Source organism: Bison bison, unplaced genomic scaffold, assembly GCF_000754665.1.
Source record: "Bison bison bison isolate TAMUID 2011002044 unplaced genomic scaffold, Bison_UMD1.0 scf7180017864370, whole genome shotgun sequence".
Taxonomy (NCBI): domain Eukaryota; kingdom Metazoa; phylum Chordata; class Mammalia; order Artiodactyla; family Bovidae; genus Bison; species Bison bison.
In genome coordinates, this window is record NW_011494942.1 from 234,061 (window position 1) to 252,673 (window position 18,613).

Genomic DNA, 18,613 nt, shown 5'->3' on the forward strand with positions numbered 1-18,613 from the left:
TTCTGTTAGGTCCATACCATTTCTGTCCTTTATGGAGCTCATCTTTGCATGAAATGTTCCTTTGGTATCTCTGATTTTCTTGAAGAGATCCCTAGTCTTTCCCATTCTGTTGTTTTCCTCTATTTCTTTGCATTGATCACTGAAGAAGGCTTTCTTATCGTTTCTTGCTATTCTTTGGAACTCTGCATTCAGATGTTTATATCTTTCCTTTTCTCTTTTGCTTTTTGCTTCTCTTCTTTTCACAGCTATTTGTAAGGCCTCCCCAGACAGCCATTTTGCTTTTTTGCATTTCTTTTCCATGGGGATGATCTTGATCCCTGTCTCCTGTACAATGTCACAAACCTCATTCCATAGTTGATCAGGTACTCTATCTATCAGATCTAGGCCCTTAAATCTATTTCTCACTTCCACTGTATAAACCACTGTTAGCTTCTTGTATATTTCCTACTTTTTTTTGCCAGTTTTTAGTAAACTGTTTTGTTTACTTCACAATCTTCAATTTTTACTTCATAATTTTCATTTTTAATGACTGCTAAATATTAGATTAAATAGATGCGCTTTCATTTACTTAGCTATTTCTCTGTAATAAAATATATAAACTTTATAGTTTTCCTCTTTTTCATAATTCCTGGATAAACATCTGTGTGCGTGCGTGTGTTTGTGTGTGTGTAAAAGATAAGGAGAGAATATTTTCTCTGATTTAAGATTATTTGACTGGAGTGACTCATAAGTGGAAGCATTGAATCAAAGAATATGACATTTTTAATGATTCTTGGTGCATATTGCCATCTTGTTTTTCAAAATGGCCCCAAGTCCTTGCCCAAAATTGTGTTATTACAAATTTTTTTAATTGGTTGGTGATAGGGCTTCCCAGGTGGCTCAGTAGTAAAGAATCCACTTGCCAATGCAGGAGACGCAAGTTTGATCCCTGGGTCGTGGAAAAATCCTCTGGAGGAGGAAGTGGCAACCCCCTCCAGTATTCTTGCCTGAAAATCCCATGGACAGAGGAGCCTGGTGGACTACAGTCCACGAGTTCACAAAAAGTGAACAACTGAGCATTAGCATGAAACCACTGACATCAGGCAACAAAACTTGTATAATGTTACTAATTATTTGTGTTTATCAGACACTACTCTAAGTATATTATCATACTTAATGTCACATTTTTGTTTTGTATTTTTTAATAATCAGTGAAGTTGAATATTTTCTAATACATATGTTTGTTATTTATATACTTATTTGTAGGGAAAGGTCATTTGCCTATTTATTTTGGTGGACTTGGTGTTCTAAAGTACTCGTCAAGGATAGTTTAAAAACAGCTTTTTTTCTTTCCTTGAAAATACAGTAACAACTGAAACCTAACTAAGAGGATGTCAGTCTTTCAACTTGATTTTTTAACTTTGCTTGGCTATATGTGGTGCTAGTGGTAAAGAACCGACCTGCCAATGCAGGAGACATAAGAAATGCAGGTTCAATCCCTGGGTGGGGAAGATCCCTTGGAGAAGGAAATGGCAACCCACTCCAGTATTCTTACCTGGAGAATCCCATGGACAGAGGAGCTTGGCAGGCTGCAGTCCTGGCTGGCAAAGAGTTGAACACAACTGAGGCAAAGTAACCAAGCAAGCAATGCTTTATGTAATCTTTGGCACGTTTGCTGCCATAGTATTGTCTTGCATCTTAAAGTAATGGGATTTCATTCTAAACTTGTGATTCAGAGGATGACATATTTGCAACCATTTGAATTAGTTTCTGATGAGACTGTCAACAGTATCTGTTTTAAGTAGTGTTGCTAAAAATGAACGTTCCTGAAGAAATTGAGTGTACTCGAATGGACAAAGAAGCTTGAATCTTGAACTCAGCGTAGTTTGTAATTTTGGCCTCACTTTTTATTAGCTTTAGAACATTAGGCAGTTTACTTACTTGGCTTCCATAACAGGGATTTTCAACTTTCTTATTGTAACTAGTGGGGATATTTCCTAGCATTAATGGTTTGTTTCAAAAATAAAGTAACTTTTAAAAGCAGGTAGCACAGCACTTGGTATTTGTTGCTTATAAGTTCATTTCAATTTGAAATTATAATTTGAGTGCTTCCTTATGCCCAATGTTTTGTTACGATGTATTAAAGACTCTTATCATGGGATTCACAGTGGGAGGAAAAGGACCATATGTAGAACTAAGTAATAGTGTAAATAAAATTTATGCATTTTAATTGATAGTCATTTAAGATACAATATGTAGTATTTAGTACAATGGCTTACACCCCAAATATTAGCTGATGGATGTTACTGATAATTGGGTATTCTGAGATTACTAATAGCTACAAGAATCCAGATTGTTTTATATCCAGCATTGACCAGTTTTCATAATTAGAGAAACCTGCCAGCTATGTTTTAAATAAAATAAAATCCCGGGGTTGCTTCTCTTATTTCACTTACATAAATATAAGAAGTTTGACTAGAATAATAGTATACGTAGAGGGTTTTTCACAGAATTCGGAAGTGAGTTACCTTGATGAACCATGGAAAATGAATTAAATGGCACTTCAGTTCTGCCACTTTCCCTTTTGGTCAGTTATTCTTCCGTAGTAAGATGTTTGAATTGAAGTATGTTTCAGAAGTAAAAAAAAATCATTGAGAGAATAGAAATAAAAAAGAATAGCTTAGAAACAGCTTTTTTTCCTCCCCTTGAAAATACAGTGACAGTTCAAACTTGACTAAGAATGTCAACCTTTCACCATCAGTACTTGATGAGATAGTATATAGAAGGAAGAGTTAAAATACTGGAATTTACGATAATAAATACTGAAGTTTCAGCTCTCTGAAATACTGGAATTTATAATAATAAATCTGTAGTAAATATGATTTTGCTAGTAATGAATTTAGTGATTAAGAAATGTTATCTTTTTAGTATGATATACTATAAAAATATTAGAAATTATTTCTTTATAGTATTATAATCATATTTGAGGAAAGTTTATTTGGAATTACTGTTTGAGCTTATTTTAAATTTATTATCTATTTTGAGCCTTATGTATGACTGTTAATTTCACTGTAATTATAGTGAAATTATAGATGAATAGATTATAGAATTTTAGAATTCCAAGATATAATTATTCATTTTTAGTAATAGCACACATTACTTATTAGGCAGTTATTATGGGCTAGGGACTGTAATAAGTATTCAGAATACATTCAGCTTTATTAATATCACCTGTACATATTGTGCTATAGTGGGGCATTTTATTTATAGCCATTTCAAATAACATGAAATAAATTCTGTATTATAACCTTTAGCATTTGTTATGCAAATATACTTAAATATTATATGGGATATTGATTATAAAATTTCTCTGATTTGGGGATATTTAAATTTGTGTTTCCTTTTTCCATGTGCTTATGAATCTTAAGTATAACATTGGTTGATAATTGTTTCTTTTGTTACAGAACTGTAAGAGTAAATGGGTCCAGTAATTGGAATGACTCCAGAAAAGAGAGCTGAAACTCCAGGAGCTGAAAAGGTTGCAGGATTGAGCCAGATTTACAAAATGGGAAGCTTGCCTGAAGCTGTTGATGCTGCCAGGCCAAAGGCCACTCTAGTGGACAATGAGTCAGCAGATGATGAACTCACAAACTTAAACTGGCTTCACGAAAGTACTAATCTCCTAACAAACTTCAGCTTTGGAAGCGAAGGTCTTCCAGTTGTTAGTCCATTGTATGACATAGAAGGAGATGATGTGCCATCCTTTGGACCGTCGTGCTATCAGAGCCAAGAAAAAAAATCAGCAACTTCAAAGCCCCCATACTCCTTTAGTCTTCTCATTTATATGGCTATTGAACACTCTCCAAATAAGTGTTTGCCAGTCAAAGAAATTTATAGCTGGATTCTGAACCGCTTCCCATATTTTGCAACTGCACCAACTGGCTGGAAGAATTCTGTTCGACATAATCTGTCCCTGAATAAATGTTTTCAGAAAGTGGAAAGAAGCCATGGCAAGGTCAGTGTTTATGAACGTTGCTATATTTAGGGAGGTGGGGGAAAATAGGACGGAGATCTTAAAATATGAGGAAGTCAAAGGAAGACAAAAAATAGTCAAGTCAGATTACTTCAGTTTGAACTTAATTTTATTCACCATTTGCTTTCATCTCAGATGTTTTTAAGTTTCTTCAGTATTGATATAAATCTAGCAGAATTATGTTCAGTCTACTAAAGGTACAAATTAGGTATAAATTAGGAGTTTATTATTTCCTTTTTATTTTCTTTAACTTTTAAAAATTGAAGTATAGTTAATTTACAATGTTGCATTAGTTTCAGGTATACAAAAAAGTGGTTCGATTATAATTAATTAGTTTTTTTAATATCCCAACTTTCTGTTTTTAGTTTCTGTAATGTTCTTGTTGCTGTATTTATAAATTCTTATTTGTTCAATATGACAGTGTCTGCCTTAAAATTGGAATGTGGATCTTTTACATTAGTGTAATTGATACAGTTGGATTTAAATCTGTTATTGCATTATTTGTTTTCTATTTAAATACTTTTAAGACATTATTCTCTTGTCTTCTGGGTAGCATAGTTTGTGATGAGAAGTCTGTTGGCATTCTTATCTTTGTTCTTTTGTTTGTAGTTTTTTTTCCTTACTGTCCTCTAGATTTTTATCTTTATCACTACTTTTTAGCAATTTGACTATGATGTGCCTAAGTGTGTTTTTCTTTATTTTATCCTGCCTTGGTTATTCTGACATTCTTGGATCTGTGGTTTGTTGTCATTCATTAAACTTAGAAATTTGTTTCCTCATTATCTCTTCAAATATTTCTTGTGATTCACCACCTACAATGAAAATATGTTAGACCATTTACTGTTGTCTCACCTCTTGATTGCTCTATCCCTCTTCCTACTCTTTTTTCTTTGTTTCAGTTTGGATAATTTCTATTGATCTTTGTACAGTTTTTTTCTTTCTTGTATCCATTCTGCTGATCAGCCTAATAAAATCTTCATTTTTTTTTTTTAAGTATTTTCATTTTCCTTTAAAAAGTCTCCAACTTTCTGCTAAAAATTTCCCACTAGGTCTGTTAAACAAATTAATCATAGTCACAGTGTCTGTCTGATAATTTCAATATTTGGACCATCTCTGAGTCTGGTTTTGTTAATTGTTTTGTTTCCTGCTTTTGTGTGTCACATAATTTTGCATTAAATATCAGACATTGCTTGTTAAAAAATGGTAGAAACTGGAGTAAAAAATATTTCTATCAAGAAATAGATATGACTCTACTTCTATCAGGTTGTTAATATGGACAGGTATTGATCAATCTAGTTAATAGTTGAGTTGGGTGGGTTTTGTGGTTGTCATAGTTACCTTTGATATACCATAGTCTTTACATTACTATGGAGAGACTGCTGATACTTTGTATTTAGTGTGAGGCCTGGAATGTCAGGTGATTTTTCTTAGCTTTTCTGCTCCACCTTTATCTGTCAGTTTGTGACACATTTAGCTTAGAAGTGGGAGGGGAGTTAAATATTTCTCTCTGTACGCTTACTCCTCCCTTAGCAGTAGATCGTTCTTCCTTGTTACTTGGTGCAAGGTTCTTGGTGTGAACAGGATAGGTTTCTTGGTTCTTCTCCAGTTTTAGTGTCAGGCAGGCTTATTGCCTCAAGTGTGGGACGCCCTGTCTCTTCCATGAGCAGACTCCCATCCACCCAGTGAAGTCCAGAGCTGCACTTATCAATAGCCAGAGACCTCCATGTGGCTAGTGGTTGGTATACTGGAGAGAACAAATATAGGATACTTTGTCATTGTATAAGTTCCTTTTGAACAGCACTGTTCCAGCATTCAGGCCAGTTTCTTGTCCACTCCCATCATGGTAAGTAAATGTTACCTAATATCAGTGGGAAGTTCTGGGTACAAGTGAGTGACCATTTCCCAGTGGCAGCAGATCTCTGCTTTGTATCTTTGGAGCATTTGAGCATGAGCTAATTTCCTGTCTTTCTCCACATGATGTATACTGCATCGCCTAGTATCAGTAAAGTGTGAGGATAACTGGGTTTTGTACTTTTCTTCCAACAGTAGCTGTCTTTTGCTGGTGACTGGGGTGAGGGAGGGTACTTTTTCTCTCTCTCAGTGGCAGACAGCTTTTGCTTCTTATTTGCTTTGTCCAGGGTTTAGGCAGGTTTAGTGCCTCTCCGAGAGGGACACCTGATCTTACCTTATACTCACTCAGGGCCTGGAGCATGAATGAGCTATGCCTGATATCCTTGCTCTAACCACAGACCGTAGTCGGCTCAACACATCTATTTCCATCTCCAAGGGTGTCTTCCTTAGGTCTCCTTGAGTATTTTGTTTTCTTACTTTTTATCATAACTGCCACTTTTTCCATGCTGTACCAAAAGTGAAACAGCTCTTATGTTTCATCCCTCCTCACAGATCCTGTCACACCTCAAAATCAATTCTTCTTGCAGTCTAAATTCTCAGGCTCATAAAAAATTATGGTTTTGTAGATTATTTTGGTTTTTTTCTTGTTAATCTAGGAGTGTTGTTCTTTTGTAGTTTTCTATAACCCAAGTGGCAGCAGAAAGTTCTGATATAAAAATTCTGGAATAAAAGTTTAAAAAGCAAGTAATTAAATCTTTAGATAACTGAAGGATTTCATAGGACAGTGCTGTTCAGACTTGAAAGTATCTACTGATCATCTGGGGATCTTGTTAAAATACACATTCTTCTTTAGCAAATCTAGGATGGAGACTGAGGCTTTCTAATTTCTAACAGGCTTTGAGGTGATCCTGATGCCTCTAATCCATGAGACACCCTGGGTAGCAAGGCATTTGGACACATCATTTTCTTACGATTAAAGGAGATTGTATTAGTTATCTACTGCTATGTAATAAATTGCTATTTAACACATTCTTTACTACACATGGAATATTTATGAAGGCCAGCTATGTGCTCAGCCATTAAAAAGCCTCAGCAATTTTTAAGGATCAGTCTGTTATAGCTAGCCTCCAAGGTAGCCCCCAAATGAGCCCTGCCTTCCAGTATCTGTGCCCTTGTAGAGTCCCCCTTCAGAGAAGGCGATGGTACCCCACTCCAGTACTCTTGCCTGGAAAATCCCACGGATGGAGGAGCCTGGTAGGCTGCAGTCCATCGGGTCGCAAAGAGTCGGACACGACTGAGCGATTTCACTTTCACTTTTTACTTTCATGCATTGGAGAAGGAAATGGCAACCCACTCCAGTGTTCTCGCCTAGAGAATCCCAGGGATAGGGGAGCCTGATGGGCTGCCGTCTATGGGGTTGCACAGAGTTGGACACGACTGAAGCAACTTAGCAGCAGCAGCAGAGTCCCCCTTCACTACGGAATTTGGCTGGTGTGTGTAACCAAGAGGATATTATGGAAATGGAGTGTGCCTTTTGAATCCAGGTCATAAAAGACATGGCTTCCATCTTGGGTTCTTGGCCAGTTAGCTATATGGGAAGTCAGCTGCTATATCATAAGGACATTTAAATAGCCCTATGGAGAGACCCGTATGGCAAGGAAATCAGACTCAATATACATATGAGTAAGTCATTTTGGAAACGCATTCCCCTATCAGTCAGACTCTCCTTTCAAATGACTGAAAGTGTTGAAAATTTTGTATGTATTCTTTCTACTATGCATCATTAGATTTTATTTTTTGAACTGTATCAGTTAATTCTTTTCTACTTTTAGACCTATTGTATTTATGCTTATGGCAAGATATAAAAGAAACTAGTCATCAGCATTGGTTTTTAGTAGAAGGGTCTAAGGAAAGTATGGTATAATGGAAGCCAGCGAGGGTAAGTTTAAGTGTGAATGAGCAACAGTGTCAAATGTTGCAAAAAAAAAAAAACTTGAAAATGGGGATATCCCTGGCAGTCCAGGGGTTAAAACTCCACACTTCCACTGCAGGGAGTGCAGGTCTGATATGGGTCAGGGAACTAAGATCCCACGTGCTGCATTTCACAGCCAAAAGAAAGAAGAAAAAAACTTGATTAGCATCAAGTAGCAGCCAAAAGATTAGAATTAAAAATATATGAACAGTGGTGTATTGCTAAATATTTAACAATTGGGTGAGGGTGAAGGTATCACTTTTGCCAATTTCCATGATATAAATATTTCTATCGTGGCCATTTTCAAGCTGCCAACATTATGTCATTAAGTGCAAAATTTGGACAAAAAGTGATAAATTCAAGTGAGATTGGGAGTGCTTGTGGTTTGTTTTTATTTTATTTTTTTAATAAACTACTGCTTGAATCAGTACCTCAAAATACTGATTTTTTTCCTTTTTCAACGTGGAAAAGGCAAGTAAGTTATACTCACTTCCATTAGGTTTGGCAACCTTGAAAAGCACTTTTTCTGATGAATAATTGTCTGGAGATGATAATCTCAAAAAAGAAAGCAAGATGACAAAGGTCCAGGTCAAACCACAGGTTGATATAGATACTTAGTCACCTGCTATGGCTGCTGCTTAGCTCCCTGCCCTCATCCATACCGTAGTTACCACTCTCAAAAGATAGGCCTAAGAATCTTGGCTTGTTATTTATGAATTTTAAAATCAGAAAAGCTAGACAAGGTGTTTTTGTTTTGTTTTTATGTTTTGAACATTAACAATGAAGTCTTAAAATCTGCTTTTCGAACTTTGTTATAAAAGCCAGACTAAAATATTTAATGTGAGAATTTAGCTGGGGAACGTGAAATCATAAGTTTTGCCTGTACAATTTCAGGCTGTACATTTTCGTGGTGTGATTTGCTTCAATAGCTGAATCCCAAGAAATGAAGTCATGCAAGCCACCATTGAAAATTCACACTATGAGCAAGAATTATGAATGCCCTTTTAAATTCAGTGGTTCTAAAAACCACTGAAAAAGGTAGTCAAGGGGGGGAAATATTAAAATGTACAGTGCAGGTACATGAAAACATTCCAGGAATAGTGAACTTTGTTTCTTCCAATGTTCTTTACAACTTCCATTAAGATAAATCTTAAAAGTTCAAGTCTCAGTATATTCCTTATTTCTTCAGAACCTTCACTGGTTCTTTACCAAATATGTCCAAAAGCCTTAGAGTTTCAAAATGCAAAATAGTACATGAGAGAATGCACATTTCCTGTTTCCACTGCACAAAAAAGCATTTCTTGTAATAGTCATATTCACTTTAAAATAATACTTCTTAAACTCTTTAGTATTTGTGTTCTATCATCTAAGCACAACAATAAAGAGACATAGTTTTTAACTGAGACTTAGATTTAAAAATAAGTTTTTTGCTTTAGACTCTAAAACATAGATTAGCAAATACATAATTCTATCTTGTTACTGATAGTTTGTGAACAGGCTCAGTGAACGGAAGTGCTGCCATGGTAACACAAAACAGACGGTTATTTGGAGACCTTACTCAAGATACTTAAATGCCCTGAACTGCAAGTTTTCAGTACTAGTGCTTCCAATTTGCTGTTTCAAGGAAATACCAATTCTTCTGTGATCAAAACAATTTGCAGTTCTCTCACAATAGAATTTTAAAAGTAGATTTATGAACCAAACAGTTTCTGGGAGTATAATCTCAGGAATACCAAGATAGAACATGGTTAGAATCATTAAAATAATTGTCTTAGTCTATATATGAAAAATAATTTATGTATTTCTTTTCTATATGAAACTGAAGTGGTTTGGGGACAAAGGATGTTGTGGGTGCTATCACTTTTAAAGTTTTATTTCTCTATCTTCAGAATACACTTACCACTTAGGCCAAGTGATTGGAATTACATCTAATTTAAGATGGGATGGTCCATCACTTAATTCTAAAATACATGGCTAGAAATTTGACTTCCTTTGGAAAAAACTTAAAATTTCAATGTAGTTCATGTGATATCTTGCTGCCACAGGCCAGAAAAAGTTTCATCTGATAGTATGGTACGTTACTTTCTGTATTACAGTATGATATGACACCATGGTTTTTCTTGTCCAATATATTTAAGTTGCTGGGATGTTAAAAACTGCCTTACACTCAATTACCATACTTTTCCTCACACGAAAGTGTTTTTCCCTTATCAGTTTAATTCTTGTTTATTTCTAACTTTTGTCTCATTTCAAAATTAATTAATTTTTGTTCTTATTGTTTATGTTTTTAAAAGTCCTTCATCTCTTAGAAGAAAAGAATAGGAACATAAACTGACTTTCTGCCATTTTCAGTATAACCTCTTGTATTCATTTACTTTGCAGCTCTGTCACTTACATAAAAATTTTCTTATTTGAATCTCATCACAACTCAGTGAAGTGGTCTGTTTTTTTACAGATAAAATATGAATTAGAGGACAGATAGAGATTAAATTATTAGTCCCATGTCAGTAGCCAGTCAGTAAGCAGTGTTTTAATATTTCACTTTTAAAACCTGTGAAACCATTCTTTCATTATACTGTTCTGCTATAGTAGTTATGACATGATATTCAGAGATTAAAAAAAAACCTCAGTAATAGACTAATGTTACTTTGAAAACAGTTCAGGAAATGGAAGCACCCTGGAATTCATCATATTAAATCTTCAGCAATCATAATAGCTTACATCATATGGGATTTTATACAAGCAGAAAGGAGCAGGGGTCAGTTTTACTGTTGTCTAGATAATTGTTAATGTTGTGAGGTATAATTCAAATTTTCAGAAGGGGTTTTTGAAATAGAAAAGATGTAAAAACAAAAATTAGTAGCAGTTTGAATCTCACTAATCTTGTGAGGAAATTTTGTACACCATGGTGAGAAGGGTTCAGGTTATACCTTATATTTAACTTTTGATATTTATATCTTCAAAAGATTAAATATCTTCAAAAATATTTATTAAAATTTAATGTCAGTATCTAGTGGAATAGAAGCAGAAAAACAAATTATTGGAGAATAAAAACAATGATATTAGACTGGAAGAAAGAGGAACAGTTTTTAAAACTGCAAAGAAAATGAACATAAAACATAACAATAGTAGTATTTGGTATTAAGGGCTTATGTCCAGAAGGTACTGTTTTATATGTATTTTGAGCATACTAATACACAGAGAACCATAGATATTTTTCTAAAGGTTACACAGCTGTTAAGTGACAGAGCCAGGTTTCCAAAGGTAGGTATTGTACTCTTCTTCAAGGCTTGTACTCTTAACTTCTGTGCAAGTGGTGTTTAGCTCTGGGGAAGTGGGATGAGTTTGCAGTTGAACCTCCTCCTTGCATGACTGTGGGCTTCTATATGTAAGCTGTGGGTCCATGTGGTACATTTGTAGGGATGTTCTTCTAGTCAAACTGTTCAGGTTGGTAGATAGGGATGGATGTTCAGCTAAAGAAACAGGATAGATGTATCCTTAAGGAAGAGTTAGCAGGTGATGTTACAGCTCCTGAAATCCTTCAGTTATTTCATTTAACTAGCTCAACTAATGTCTGTGCATTTGACCACATCCACTTAGTTTTTATGTTTTTCTTATGCCCTTTACAATCTGTAATTATAGTTTGGATATATTTTTAAATTCAAGAGCATTTGTAAATTTCCAAGTGGTCAGAGAATTTTGCAGTTGGGTTTTTTTTTTTTTCCTTTTTGCACTAGAGTGACCTTTAAATAAGATTTATTTTTCTTCATGGTCTAATCAATGTTTGTAGTTTTTTCTACCAAAAAAAAAAAAAAAACATTTCTCAGTGTTAACATTAGGAAAGTATATTCTGTAAGAATTCATCAGTTACATTAGTGTTTTTAATACAAAACAGGTTTAAATAAAGCAAGACTATTTAGAACCCCCTCATAGCTCAATCAGTAAAGAATCTGCCTGCAATGCAGGAGACCCAGGTTCGATTCCTGGGTTGGGAAGATCCCCTGGAGAAGGAAATGGCAACCCACTCCAGTGTTCTGGCCTGAAGAATCCCCATGGACAGGGGACCCTGTCAGGCTACAGTCCATGGGGTCGCAAGAGTCGGACATGACTTAGCGACTAAACCACCATCGATCTGCTAATATGTAGTGTGACCTTCTAAGAAGAAAGGAGGTAAAACATGCAGTATTTTTCAAACCTCTTTGAAGGAATTATCTCCTGGTCTGGCCTTTCCCCTGCACATTAGATCATTTTAGTGATATTCTTCAGGTATATTGTCTGCTTACCTTCCTGGTGAGCTGTTCCTTCATATTAGAGGAACTGTGGAGCAGGCAAGCCATTCTTTGAGTCATCTCTCATTTGCCATTTAGTGGGCACTTCTCTTTATATTTTCTCTAGTTTCCAATAAGCATACATTTCTATTATTTTTAGATTCTTATGACTATTTCCATGAAATCTGGGCTTGTGTACCCTTTACCTTATTATCCAAAAGGCCCTCAAATGTTGTAACTTAACCATATTGAGGATAGGGATGGTACTTATTCCTCTTTTTTACCTTTTACAAGAGTCTTTTCCATCCCTCAGTTTTTTATTTTACTCTTTGAGACTTTTGCCATCTCTTCATTAAATTGTTTGCTTTGAATTTAAGCAGTTTAAATGGGAAAATAAATACTAGTGTTAATGCCATAAAAATAATTATTTTTGGATGCATCACCCAGTATCATATTGTTTAGCACTTTGGGGGGAATGACACCACCTAATTGAAGGGCCATCATGCATAGCCCTTCATGCTGTTCTCTGCATAGCTTGGTGTTGTATCATTCTCACAAACTGTGATGCAAATGTGAATGGTGTGTCCTAGAGTGTTGTGGTCTTGTGGCCCTATGCACCATGCACTGTGCAGAGTACTCTACGTGTAGTTAAATCTATGGAACAACCCTGTGAGGTAGCTACTATTATTATCCGTACCTTCCAAATACGGGAATAATGACCCAGAGAAATAGAAGTTAGTTAACCTTCCTAAAGTTACGCAGCGGGTAAATGGCAGAGCTGGAGATAGGAACCCAGGCTGTCTGCCTCCAGGGCTTTTAATCACACAGTTCATTGCTGGCAAGTTTACTTCAGTGTTTGCATTGTATTCAAAAGGTGCTATTGGGTTTTGTGTCCCCACACATTTATGAAAGACATTCAGACACTTTTTGTGTCTGATTCCAGATTACTAATTCTTATGTAATTTATTTTAGGTTAATGGAAAAGGTTCCTTATGGTGTGTTGATCCAGAATATAAACCCAACCTTATGCAGGCACTGAAGAAGCAACCTTTCTCCTCAAAATCCACATTTTACAGCCCTCCTGCGTCACCACAAAGGTACAAGATCTAAGATGTAAATGTCAGTGGCAATATGTAAGATTTCATTATATGAGATGGAATAACTTAAAGTTGTGGGGTTTTTTTCATCTTTTTTTTTTTTTTTCGAATTACATAGAGAATTATTTACTGATAAGACATTAGACTAAGGCATTTTTACTTATTAGGAACCAAGATGTTGGGTAATTGAGAGCATAAATTCTGCAAAATGTATTAATAATTAATAATGTATTCTAACTAAACTCTGAAGATAGTGATAATATGAATTCAGGTATAACCTGAAACCTTTTTGTAAAGATCAGATCATTTACATTGTCTGCAGTGCTAATACTGACCTAAAGACACAAGAAAATAGAAGTATATTTAAAATTTTTAAAATAAGGTAGTTTGTTTGCAGCATTTATATATACACTTATATTCATTTTTCTATTTTAAGATTTTTTCCCTTCATAGCATGTTTAATATTTGAAAATTATGTTCAAGTCTCAAATTTTTAAATGTCAAGTAAAATAATGCTTTGGATTTTTATTTGATTTGTTTCTGTTGGCAAATATACTTTTCCTTGGCCTTTTGTTTTCTCAGTCATCATTAAATTGATCTTAAAGCTTTCCCATTTTAAGTCAAATCTGAAAATGATGACTTTAAATCTGACTATTGCCTTTGAAAGAAGCCTTTAGAATCTTTATTTTTAAATTCTATTATATATATTCATTTGAGTTGAAAATGACAGTTTTGTCAAAATACTTTTAAGGGTAGTCTATAAAAAGTTTTTTAAAGCTTTTTAGTAAAATAATTGAAAAATTTGAAACATTTACAAAAGTAGAAGAGTGAACTCCCATTTGCAGCAGTTACTAACATTTCATGTAGTGTTTAAGGAATTAAATTATATAACTTTTAGAGGAGTGTTTGTAGCTGATAAGTTTTAAAAATTAGCCTAAAGTTGAAATTTCAGCAATATATATACATACATACTTATTGAGATTTAAGCTTATTTACCATATTAGTAGATTAGAAGGATCATTGTGACAAGAACTAGTTTATCCTTATGAAATGAAACTCTGAAAAGATGTTATCAGAGTTTATATTCTCATTGTTTGGGAGTTGATACTTTCTTTAGTATTGGTGCTTATGAGATGTCCTAGTTTAAAAGAACAGTAGTTGGGAAATTAATGGTAAGTTCTGTTGATACTGCTTTTATGTTTTATTTAGCAATGCTATTTTTTATTAAAAATTAAATGGGAGAATTGGCACACTTTTTTTGTATACCATCAAAAATACACTTTTCTGTGCCTTTGATATGATATATTTTCATGTTTTCATTTTTTATATGTTTAAATGTTAAAGATGATTTTGTGGTTTAAAAACAGGTAAACAGCAGCATAGAGGTTGTAATCTTTGACTTTAAAATATTTTTAGAAATATTTTCTCTTTAGTATTGTTGGACAGAATGACAGTTCCATCTGACATGCCTTTGTGTAGCCCTTTCATGCCATAATTGGTTAAGTCTGAGGAAGAGAATGAACTATATAGTGTATATGAAACTGTGACTAAGAAATAGACTAATTTAGTTAGCCAAACAGATTTTTTTTTTTAAATACTATCACAAATTCCAAAGAAGAGGAAAGTTTGTTCCAAAAATATTTAAAAATTTTTGAAATTAAAAAAAAGAAACTGCTGGTCTCTTTTTCATAAATATAGAAATTTTGATTTGTAATTGATATTTTTAATTAAATCAGGAACTTTTTTTTTTTGTCATTACCATACAGTCTTCTTTAAACATTGTTTTGATAAACACTTTCATTTCTGTAGTAACACCTATATTAATATCTTATCAAACTTAGGCATCCAGTATAGAATCAAACAGTAACTATTATGTATTGTCTGTTGTTCTGGGCATTTTAAGTTTAATGTTCTTATTTAATTATCACAACAACCCTATGTGGGAGTTTTAATTATTCCTGTTTTACAGATGAAGAAACTAAAGGGTTAATTATTTTGCCTAAGAACGCCCAAATAGTTGTGATTTAAACTTGGATCTTATACTCTTTCTGCTTTGGCAGACTCTTGCTAAACTGAATAGTATTAGCAAAGAAAACAAGGTAAAAACTGTTTTTTATTGTACAAACTAGTTGTATTTGTAACTAAGTTTTATAAAATGTGAAATAAAGTTTTTTTTAATAAGTATGCTTGTCTTATCTCTTTTTTCAGTGGTTCTTTATCACCTCATTACTTAAGCTCTGTACTCAAGCAGAACCAGGTGCGAACTCTCAAAGGTATGTGCAAGATCAGTATTTTAAATCATAAGAACTCAGGTTAAAATCAGAATTTTTATTTAATTATTTTTTAATTATAAAAATATTGCCTGTTTATTATAGAAGGTTTAGAAAATAAAAAACATTTATAAAAAAGAAACTAAAACTTACCCTTTATTCTGCTGTTAACTTTTTAATTGGGCTATACTGGATGTACAATATTGTATGTTTCAGGTGTACAACATAGTTATTCACAGTTTTTCAGGTTATACCCCATTTATAATTATAAAATATCGACTGTATTCCATGTGTTGTACAGTATGTTCTTGAAGCTTAGTTATTTTTTACATAGTAGTTTATACCTCTTAATCTCTTACCCTATCTATCTTGCCCCTCTGCTGTTAACATTTTTAATATGATTGCTTTGGTCCTTTTTATGCCTTACACGAGAGTAGATATGTTTGTATGCATGCCCATACATGCACATACCACCCACCACCTCCCAAACACACTCTTTCTCCAGGTACTTGGATTATACTGTGTATACTATTTCATATCCCTGTTTTCATTTCCTTTTATTGTATACTTTTCCTTGAAAATAGGGAAATATTTCTTAGTAATGCAATAAGTACCAAATCATCTTTTCAAGTCTGTCGGACTAGAATAGTTGACAGACTATGGCCCGTGGCCAAGTCTGGCTGCCACTCTTTCTGTTATGGCCTTGGAGTTAGGGATGGCTTTACATAATTATTTTATAGATTAGGTGTACTGCTGCTGCTACTGCTAAGTTGCGTCAGTTGTGTCCAACTCTGTGCTACCCCAGAGACAGCAGCCCACCAGGCTCCCCCGTCCCTGGGATTCTCCAGGCAAGAACACTGGAGTGGGTTGCCATTTCCTCCTCCAATGCATGAAAGTGAAAAGTGAAAGTGAAGTCGCTCAGTCGTGTCCGACTCTTAGCGACCCCATGGACTGCAGCCCACCAGGCTCCTCCGTCCATGGGATTTTTCCAGGCAAGAGTGCTGGAGTGGGGTGCCATTGCCTTCTCCAAGATTAGGTGTAAAGAACTATAATTTAGGAAGAAAGCAGTAAGCTTTCAAAACTAACTTTTGAACTTGGCTGACATTTAAAAAGTAGATAAAATTTTTGAATTAGTTGTTTTTTCCTCTACTCAAAGTTAATATTATAGGTTAGTGATATACTAACAAAAGTTTTCCTCACATTGCTGCTTTGGAGCTTGCAGATGTTACTCTGACCTATAAAAATAAAAATTATCAGATGAAAAGCCTCTCTGTGTATCAGAGACATTTGGCTCTTTAGAACTACACTAAGCCAAGCCTAGGAAACATATGATGATGGTCTGTAAAAATAAGGGAGGGAAAGAATGTGAAAAGCTTAAGAGAACTCTGCAGAGAAGTTAATGGAATTAGTCTGCTTCAGATAATATTGTGACTGAACATAAGGCAAGTACCCATTTTCCTGTTACCTACATGAGTAAATGTGCTCTCTTTATGTTTTGGTATTGCTGATACTTCCTTTTTCTTTTTATTACTTCAGTAAATTCTGACCCTTAGTCTTTTAAGCTTTAGCTCATATGCACATTTTGAGAACATTTTCTGTCTTGAATTCTGGGGTTTATTTAGAATTTCTTCTGGTTCTTGTTCTATTCCATCCGAATTCTGCTTCTTCCTTTGGGGATCAGCTTCCACAAGGAGAGCATAGGTATTTTTTCATCTAATGAGTTGTATGTATTATCCATCATCTCTCATACAAATGTTTTAGGAGAAAAATGAAATACTGTACCACACAAAAACTTTAAGACATTTTATATTTAAATCAGGTTGATTTAGCACATATACATAGACTCTGAGGAAATTTGCTTTTTCTTAACTCTTGATATCTTTTTTCTAGGGAAAAAGTTTGAAAAAATATAGCAATAAATTGATTAAACTTTCAAGTACTTGTTGAATTCATCCATTTTGCTAATCACTGAATTCTGGGTGCCTTGGGATATGCAGAAAGAGACCCAGGCCCTAGTCTCAGAAAATATACTGTCTAATTGAAGAATTAATTCATGTTTAATTGATTAGAATTGTACAGAATACACTGGGAGAAAAGGAAGTGGGTGGCAAATTAAGCTTAGAGGTAGGATGGAAAAGGCCTCTTTGAGAAGAAAGTGTGATGCCTGAGCTCTGGGCCTCAAAAGTTGGACAGATACTTAACCTTGGTTAGAGGTTTGGTCTGGGACAGTTGCTAGGAACTGCAGGTTGGTAAGCATGGCTGAAACCTAAGAGCACAGAAGACTAAGTAGCCTTGGTCCTGTAGCTATAGATGTGATCGTTTAGCATGGGCAAGGCAAATGAAAAAGTTTAAGCAGGCATTAGCCAAATCAATGGAGAAGGAAATGGCAACCCACTCCACTGTTCTTGCCTGGAGAATCCCAAGGACGACGGAGCCTGGTGGGCCGCCATCTTTGGGGTTGCACAGAGTCGGACACGACTGAAGTGACTTAGCAGCAACAGCAGCCAAATCAAGCAGAGCTTCTTTAGTATAATGAGTTGGAACTTCTTCCTGTAACTGTAACATTAGTTTACATTGAGTTCCTGACTATGGTGTTTTGCTTGCATTATTTCATTTAATTCTTACAACAACTCTTTGAGGTTTTGTTACCCTCTTTTACAAATAAAGAAATTGAACTTTGGAGAGATTAAGTAACTTTCTTAAGGTTACACAACTAGTAAATGGTATAGAAGGAACTCTGATTTCAGAGCCTGCACTCCTACCAGATATGAGGAGTTAGGGGAACTACTGAAGGTCTTTAAAGAATAAGGTGACATTGTCAGTTTTGTGTTTTGTAAATATCACTGAAATTTCACTGTTGGCTCTAACTTTGTTGTTGTTGTTCAGTTGCTCAGCCATATCCAACTCTGCGACCCCCTGGACTGCTGCATGCTAGGCTTCCCTGTCCTTCTCCATTTCTCAGAGTTTGCCCAAATCATGTTCATTGAGTCATTGATGCCATCCAACCATCTCATCCTCTGTCATCCTCTTCTCCTCCTGCCTTCAGTATTTCCCAGCATCAGAGTCTTTTCAAATGAGTCAGTTCTTCACATCAGGTGGCCAAAGTATTGGAGCTTCAGCTTCAGCGTCAGTCCTTCCAATGA

General features: G+C 34.9%; 1 protein-coding gene across 5 annotated transcripts in view; it reads left to right on the forward strand.

The window, feature by feature from the left end:
* The window catches only part of FOXN2 (forkhead box N2), a 56,252-nt gene that overhangs the window by 28,486 nt on the left and 9,153 nt on the right, over nucleotides 1–18,613 (forward strand). For all 5 annotated transcript variants that reach the window (XM_010855892.1, XM_010855889.1, XM_010855890.1 and 2 more), the window contains 3 exons: nucleotides 3,444–3,994; nucleotides 13,076–13,200; nucleotides 15,409–15,473. In XM_010855892.1, coding sequence (XP_010854194.1) covers nucleotides 3,458–3,994; nucleotides 13,076–13,200; nucleotides 15,409–15,473 — 727 coding nt within the window. In that variant the 5' untranslated portion in view covers nucleotides 3,444–3,457. The remainder of the gene's footprint in view (nucleotides 1–3,443; nucleotides 3,995–13,075; nucleotides 13,201–15,408; nucleotides 15,474–18,613) is intronic.